The 8,362-nt window shown below is 51.5% G+C and overlaps 1 protein-coding gene across 2 annotated transcripts; it reads right to left on the bottom strand.

Annotated features, from left to right (window-relative positions):
* Positions 1-863: 863 nt before the first annotated feature.
* LOC141055657 (nuclear pore complex protein Nup160-like) lies at positions 864-5,123 on the bottom strand. 2 transcript variants are annotated; one of them, XM_073552327.1, is made up of 3 exons: positions 4,990-5,123; positions 1,429-1,530; positions 864-1,034 (listed from the first exon to the last, which is right to left on the bottom strand). In XM_073552327.1, exons 1-3 carry the CDS (start codon positions 5,026-5,028, stop codon positions 945-947), a joined length of 231 nt encoding a protein of 76 aa, XP_073408428.1. In that variant the 5' UTR covers positions 5,029-5,123; the 3' UTR covers positions 864-944. The 2 variants fall into 2 exon arrangements, with proteins under 2 accessions (XP_073408428.1, XP_073408427.1); XM_073552326.1 differs by having other exon boundaries at positions 4,966-5,068.
* Between the last annotated feature and the right edge of the window lie 3,239 nt (positions 5,124-8,362).

Below are 8,362 nucleotides of genomic sequence, written 5' to 3'. Positions count from 1 at the left end.
CCATATTGAATCAGGAGCCCCATATAATGCTCCATACAAAATACACCCCATATAATGCTGCACAAAGGTTAATAATGGGCCCATAAGATGCTCTATAGAATAATATGCCCCATATAATGCTCCATAAAGGTTATGGCCCCATAAGATGCTCCATAGATTCTGCCCCCATATGCTGCCCCATAGAATATGCCCCCATATGCTGCCCCATATATTATGGGGGATATGCTGCTGCTGCTGCAAAAAAAAATGCCATACTCACCTCCTGCTCAGGACCCAGCACATGAGATATTCACCTGTCCCCCAGTCCATTGCTGCTCACCACCGTCTGCGCGTCCTCTGTCAGTGACTGTTCAGCCAGCAGAGGGCACGGCGCGCACTAAGAACGTCACCACGCCCCCTGCAGCCTAAACGTCACTGACACAGGAAGCGGCAGACGGCGGTGAGCAGCGTGGGATCGAGGACAGGTGAATATCGCTATATTCACCCGTCCTAGAACGTCTCTGCAGCTTCGCTTCTCCACTGTCTCCCTTCCTGCCTTCAGCGGTCACGTGATACCGCTCATTATCACTCATGAATATGTGCATATTCATGAGATTAATGAGCGGTACCACATGACCGCTGAAGGCAGACAGTGGAAAAGCGAGGGGGCTGCAGAGAGTGCCACGAGGGGTATGATCTGTGACACCCCCGCTCCCCCTCCCCCGCCGAACCCCAGGTATATGACTCGTGTATAAGCCGACGGGGGGGCGTTTTCAGCTCAAAAAAATGGGCTGAAAATCTCGGCTTATACACGAGTATATACGGTATCTAACGCTGAGGACACGGCCCATTACCGAGAAACCAGTGACTCCGGATTGCAAAAACATAGAAAATATTAAATTTTATTATACAAAAAATGACTACACACAGGTATAAAAGGGAAAACCATGAAGCACAGAGCGGCGCTAGCTTCTCCGGCGCATGAGCAGATGCGACGTGGAGTCTCCCAAGTTCTGAAAGTAGTAGTTGAGTTTGCCATTGAGCTTCTCCCGCAGCTGTGAAGGAAATGGAGGAAGACATTAATGGCACACACATGGTCCGTACCCGGCTGCCATGGCTCTAATACATCACAGTTTATGAGTGTGGCATTGTCACCATACATGACATCACCATTAGTCACCACGGTCATGTGATGTGAAAGCGTGCTATTAACGGTCAGGGAGTCCAGGCGCATGCGGAGGACAAGCTTTGGCTTTTCCGGTTTTCGTCCTTACATGTCAATCATCCCAGTAGCACCAGGCAGCACGGACTTAGAATGGGGCCTATCGTGGCATCCGGTAAGTGGCGGCAGAATGTGCAGCGACTAATGGGGGACAAGTCCTATAACTGGAGCATATACCAAGCCCCCCGAATACCACACGCATGTGTGACGGTGACTGCGGCTCTTACCTCTTGGTGTAGCCGACTTTTATTCTCTTCCAGCGCTTGCAGAAGGTGATCGATGGAGGAATACGGCATCCAAACCAAAGGAGACAAGGCGGACAGAGGCCACTGTGAGAAGTATACAGGATGGAAAAAGATTAAAAATCATGGTAGCTTGCCTTTAAAAACAGTGCCTCCTTAGTCTACAGGTTGTGTCAGATATTACAGATGAGCTCCAAAGAGAATGTTTTCCAAATCCTGTAGGACCCCTTTTACAATTGTGCCTCATGTAGATAATGTATGTATGTGTTAAGGGACAATGAAAACAAGCTTTTTTCTGCTGTGTGATACAAGTCAACAATCTGGAGTCTCCAAACTCCATCTGATGCCGGATTCCAGACCGCTGACCTTCATCCTATAGCCCACGTGGTCCTTACCAGCTAGGGGTCTCCTGATCCAAATACGCTAGCCTCATATGTACAGTACTAGATGAGACTGTTCAGTTTGTATACAAGTGGATTTTGGGGCAGCAAAGTGGCTCAGTGGCTAGCATGCAGTGGCTCAGTGGTTACCATTGCAGAACTGAGGTCCTGGATTCAAATCGCAACAAGGACAACACCTGCAAACAGTTTGTATGTTCTCTGTTTTCTCTCACACTCCACAGACATCCCGATAGGGAATGTAGATATTGTGCCCGGATAGGATCAGCAATGACATCAGTAAAGCTGGGGAATTAATGGTGCTACATGGGGGGGAGGGTTAGGAACCAACCAGACCCTAATATTCCTGCCCTCCTGACCGCAGCGTGTAACTGGGACCTACTCTGGCTGAGTGAGGTTTAAAGGGAACCTGTCACATGGTTTTGGCCCTGTAAGCTGCAGCCTACGGCTATCAGGGCTTATCTACAGTATTCTATGATGCTGTAGATAAGCCCCAGATCAAACCTGAAGGAGAAGACAAACAAGTTTTATTATACTCACCCGGGTACGGTTCGGTCCGATGGGCATCGCAGGTCCAGGTCCACCGCCTCCCATCTCCATGCGATAACGTCCTCTTCCTTGCTTGTCGAAGCTCCTGCGCAAGCATACTTCTTTGCCCTGTTGAGGGCACAGCAAAGTACTGCATTGCGCAGGCGCCAGGAAATGTCAGAGATGTCCCGCTCCTGCGCACTGCAGTACTTTACTCGGCAGAGCAGTGCGCCTATGCCGAGGTAGAAGTAAGGAGGAGGACGTCATCGCATGATGTTGGGAGGCACCGGATCACGACACCCACAGCGCACAACCCTAGCACCTGTGAAATGCGCAGACGCTGCACCTGTGAAAGGCGAGTCCAGCACCTGTGAAATGCGCAGACGCTGCACCTGTGAAAGGCGAGTCCAGCACCTGTGAAATGCGCAGACGCTGCACCTGTGAAAAGTGAGCCCAGCACCTGTGAAATGAGCAGACGCTGCACCTGTGAAAAGCGCAGACGCTGCACCTGTGAAAAGCGCAGACGCTGCACCTGTAAAAAGTGAGCCCAGCACCTGTGAAATGCGCAGACGCTGCACCTGTGAAAAGCGCAGACGCTGCACCTGTGAAAGGCGTGCCCAGCACCTGTGAAAAGCGCAGACGCTGCACCTGTGAAAAGTGAGTCCAGCACCTGTGAAATGCGCAGACGCTGCACCTGTGAAAAGCGCAGACACTGCACCTGTGAAATGCGCAGACGCTGCACCTGTGAAATGCGCAGACGCTGCACCTGTGAAATGCGCAGACGCTGCACCTGTGAAATGCGCAGACGCTGCATCTGTGAAATGCGCAGACGCTGCACCTGTAAAATGCGCAGACACTGCACCTGTGAAAAGCGCGCCCAGCACCTGTGAAATGAGCAGACGCTGCACCTGTGAAAAGCGCGCCCAGCACCTGTGAAATGCGCAGACGCTGCACCTGTGAAAGGCGAGTCCAGCACCTGTGAAATGCGCAGACGCTGCACCTGTGAAAAGCGAGCCCAGCACCTGTGAAATGCGCAGACGCTGCACCTGTGAAAAGCGCAGACGCTGCACCTGTAAAAAGTGAGCCCAGCACCTGTGAAATGCGCAGACGCTGCACCTGTGAAAAGCGCAGACGCTGCACCTGTGAAAGGCGTGCCCAGCACCTGTGAAAAGCGCAGACGCTGCACCTGTGAAAAGTGAGTCCAGCACCTGTGAAATGCGCAGACGCTGCACCTGTGAAAAGCGCAGACACTGCACCTGTGAATTGCGCAGACGCTGCACCTGTGAAAGGCGAGCCCAGCACCTGTGAAAAGTGCAGACACTGCACCTGTGAAAAGCGCAGACGCTGCACCTGTAAAAAGTGAGCCCAGCACCTGTGAAATGCGCAGACGCTGCACCTGTGAAAAGCGCAGACGCTGCACCTGTGAAAGGCGTGCCCAGCACCTGTGAAAAGCGCAGACGCTGCACCTGTGAAAAGTGAGTCCAGCACCTGTGAAATGCGCAGACGCTGCACCTGTGAAAAGCGCAGACACTGCACCTGTGAATTGCGCAGACGCTGCACCTGTGAAAGGCGAGCCCAGCACCTGTGAAAAGCGCAGACGCTGCACCTGTGAAAAGCGCAGACGCTGCACCTGTGAAATGCGCAGACGCTGCACCTGTGAAATGCGCAGACGCTGCACCTGTGAAATGCGCAGACGCTGCACCTGTAAAATGCGCAGACACTGCACCTGTGAAAAGCGCGCCCAGCACCTGTGAAATGAGCAGACGCTGCACCTGTGAAAAGCGCGCCCAGCACCTGTGAAATGCGCAGACGCTGCACCTGTGAAATGCGCAGACGCTGCACCTGTGAAATGCGCAGACGCTGCACCTGTGAAAAGCGCAGACGCTGCACCTGTGAAAAGCGCAGACGTTGCACCTGTGAAATGCGCAGACGCTGCACCTGTGAAAAGCGCAGACACTGCACCTGTGAATTGCGCAGACGCTGCACCTGTGAAAGGCGAGCCCAGCACCTGTGAAAAGTGCAGACACTGCACCTGTGAAAAGCGCAGACGCTGCACCTGTAAAAAGTGAGCCCAGCACCTGTGAAATGCGCAGACGCTGCACCTGTGAAAAGCGCAGACGCTGCACCTGTGAAAGGCGTGCCCAGCACCTGTGAAAAGCGCAGACGCTGCACCTGTGAAAAGTGAGTCCAGCACCTGTGAAATGCGCAGACGCTGCACCTGTGAAAAGCGCAGACACTGCACCTGTGAATTGCGCAGACGCTGCACCTGTGAAAGGCGAGCCCAGCACCTGTGAAAAGCGCAGACGCTGCACCTGTGAAAAGCGCAGACGCTGCACCTGTGAAATGCGCAGACGCTGCACCTGTGAAATGCGCAGACGCTGCACCTGTAAAATGCGCAGACACTGCACCTGTGAAAAGCGCGCCCAGCACCTGTGAAATGAGCAGACGCTGCACCTGTGAAAAGCGCGCCCAGCACCTGTGAAATGCGCAGACGCTGCACCTGTGAAATGCGCAGACGCTGCACCTGTGAAATGCGCAGACGCTGCACCTGTGAAAAGCGCAGACGCTGCACCTGTGAAAAGCGCAGACGTTGCACCTGTGAAATGCGCAGACGCTGCACCTGTGAAATGCGCCGCGTCCGGTAAAAATGTGCGCTCATGAATGCGCGCCGCTGCCTTCTACGAATCTGCGCGCTCTTGAATGTGCGACTTTCCCAGCCTGCCCCAGGAACTGGATGTGAGCGCGCTCATAAATGCACCGCCCTCACTCAAACCAATCAGCACTGCAGCTCACAAACACTGCCACCCCCTGACACGCCCACTACAGAACTAAACTGCGAAACGAATACTCGCAGCCCGCTGTGAATAAAAAGCACAGGGACATTTCTGAGTCACGTGCAGGGGAGCCTTCAGCCTTGAAAGGACAGTAGATGTAAAGCAGAGCGCCCCCTAATGACTGGCAATACTTCTATCTGCACGTGTTGCCACAGCGGTGTCCCCCTATTGACATTTCCCCAGCTCAGGCAGAGTTTAGGACTCCTGACTGCCAATACCTCCCTACCCAGGCCCAGACTGCACACACTTCTTAACTCCTTAATGACCAGACCTATTTTCGGGTTTGCGCTTCTATTTTTCGCCCTCCTTCTTCCCAGGGCCATACCCTTTATATTTTTCAGTCAATATGGCCATGTGAGGGCTTGTTTTTTGTGGTGCTCTTGAATGACACCATTGGTTTTACCATATCGTGTACTCGAAAACGGGAAAAAAAATATAAGTGCGGTGAAATTGCAAAAAAAGTGCAATCCCACAGTTTTGGTTTTTTTTTTACCATGGTCACTAAATGCTAAAACTGCCCTGCCATTATGATTCTCCAGGTCATTACAAGTTCATAGACACCAAACATGTCTAGGGTTCTCTTTTAGGCTGAGTGCAGACGGACTTTTTGGCCCTGTGGATTTTTCCGCGCAGAATGGAAGAAATCCGCAGGTCAAATGACATGCATTTTTCCTGCGGATTTCTTCCATTTTTCACGCGGTTTTCATGCGGTTTTTGTGCGGTCTTCCATCGCGGTTTTCCCCCTGCGGATTTGTTGACAGGGGAGATGGAAAACCGCACAAAAGAAGTAACATGCTGCGGATTTTGTACCGCGGGAAAACCGCGCGGAAAAATCCGCAGCGTCTGCACAGCGTTTTTTTTTCCATTGATTTTAAGGCTACTGTACATCACAATGCAGAAATGCAACGTTTCTGCGCGGTAAAATCCGCTGCGGATCCGCTGCAAATCTGCATCGTGTGCACACAGACTCAAGTGGTGAAAAAAAATTTTTTTTAAGTTTGTTAAAAAAAAAAAATATTGCACCTTTTTCCGATACCCGTAGCGTCTCCATTTTTCGTGATCTCGGGTCGGGTGAGGGCTTACTTTTTGTGTGCCGAGCTGACATTTTTATTGATACCATTTTGGAGCAGATATAATCTTTTGTTCGCCTGTTATTGCATTTTAATACAATGTCACAGCAACCAAAAAAAACGTAATTCTGGCGTTTTGACTCTTTTTCCCACTACGCCGTTTAGCCATCAGGTTAATCCTTTTTCTAGATTGATAGATCAGGCGATTCTGAATGCAGTGATACCAAATATGTGAATGTTTGATTTTTTTTATTATTGTTTTATTTTGAATGGGGCGAAAGGATTTGAATTTTCATATTAATTTAATATTTTCAGAAACTTTTTCTTATTTTATTTTTGGCATGCTTCACTAGTCTCCATAGGAGACTAGAAGATGCCATCACCCGATCACCTCTGCTACACGCAAGTGATGATCAGATCGCCTGTATGTAGCAGAATTGCCCACTTGTTATGAGCGCCGTCCACCGGGCGGCGCTCGTAGCAATCTGGAAGTGACCACTATAGGAGACCTCTGGTTGTCATACCAACCCATCAGTGACCCGTGATCACATGACAGGGTCACCAATGGGTGAGGTTTCAGGCACGTTTGCCCGATGTGCAAGTTTAATGCCGCTGTCAGAGTTTGACAGCGGCATTTAACGGGTTAACAGCCATGGGAGGATCGCGATTCCACCTGCGGTTGTTAGAGGCACATGTGAGCTATTCAAAACGTGCCGGGAAAGATGTGGGCTCAGCGCCGGAGACCACATCAAAGTGAGGGAGTCTGACATCAACGTACATTTAAGCCCGATGTCGGAAAGGTGTTAAACGTGGCAACTAAAGTTTACTAGTTTTAGACACCACAAAACTAGAGTGAGGATTAATTCCACCCTCAGGGTGGTTGTGTGGCCTTAGCCTACAAGTCTGCAGTCACTCCATACCACTGCAGACTTGTTACATTATGGGCACTGTGAGGATGCTCTGGCGCCACCGGCAGGCACATGACCACAAGTATGTTATTTGCATACATGCCGTGCCGACTAGATAGCTGCAGCCTTGCTTAGTGCAAATGTATAGAGCAAGGTCGGACATGTCTAGACGGAGTGCGGCTGGGAGTATGAATAGCGCATATTTGCTGTCACATGACCGCCCTCTCCTGGCATCTGAGAATCCTCGCAGTGCACGTGTGGGGAAGGTGACTTGACGGACAGTCGTGACTGGCAGTAGGAGGGGACGAGTTGTACACCAGAGACAGAGATTGACAGGATAGAAGGGCGACAGCTAGGAAAGGCAGGATAGAAGGGTGTAGTATTGGAAAGTGACCACAAGATGGCAGGGGAGAGTAGTGTAGGACTGAACAACAGCTTATGGCTCAGATACGCTTAGTCTTGGGGGGCGGGGAGATAGGAGCTCGGGTGGGAAATTCCCCTGTGAGAGAGGGGATAAATAGAAGAAGGCGGGGCTCGAGAGGAGTCTAGTCCCGGGAGGAGCTCAGAAGAAGACAGGTAAGAGAGAAGAGCTCGGCCAGGGGACAGACAGAGAAGAGACAGTCAGGGGTGGCCCTGACCCGATGGACCGCAGGACAGGCGAGGTGACGTACTGCAGGACAAGTGAGGCCCCGGGGGGTACCGACTGGACGACGACCTCGGACAGGTGAAGCGCTGGGGGTAGATTGGTCTAGGACAGCCCCCAGTGAAAGATCCGCGAGGTGCGTTACTGTGACTGGAACAAAGGTGCCGGTACCCGGGCCTAGAGGCAGTGTGAAAAAGCTGCGGTGCGGGTTTGGTGGTCGTCAGGAGGACGACGAATAAATCCGGAACTGTTACACGTGAAATCTGTCTTCGCCTCATCCTTTGAGTCGCCTGGTGTCTGCGGCATCTGAACAGGGTAAGCAGTGGTCCACCCCCCAATCCCGGTCCCTACCGCACACGCAATGTAAGAATTTACAAATTTGTAGTTGCATAGAGTGACAGCAGGCCTGTACCCCAACGCCAGACAACCACTTAAAAGGGAATCTGTCACCCCCTGGGTGATTTTTGATCTATTCCTTTGGGCATACAGGTAATAGAATGGTTAAACCAGTCTTGCCTGTATGCCTCATAGCTGTTGT

The sequence above is a fragment of the Dendrobates tinctorius genome, unplaced genomic scaffold, assembly GCF_039654945.1.
Source record: "Dendrobates tinctorius isolate UK_male_01 unplaced genomic scaffold, ASM3965494v1 ptg000189l, whole genome shotgun sequence".
Lineage (NCBI taxonomy): Eukaryota > Metazoa > Chordata > Amphibia > Anura > Dendrobatidae > Dendrobates > Dendrobates tinctorius.
This window is presented reverse-complemented; position numbering and strand designations above follow the sequence as displayed.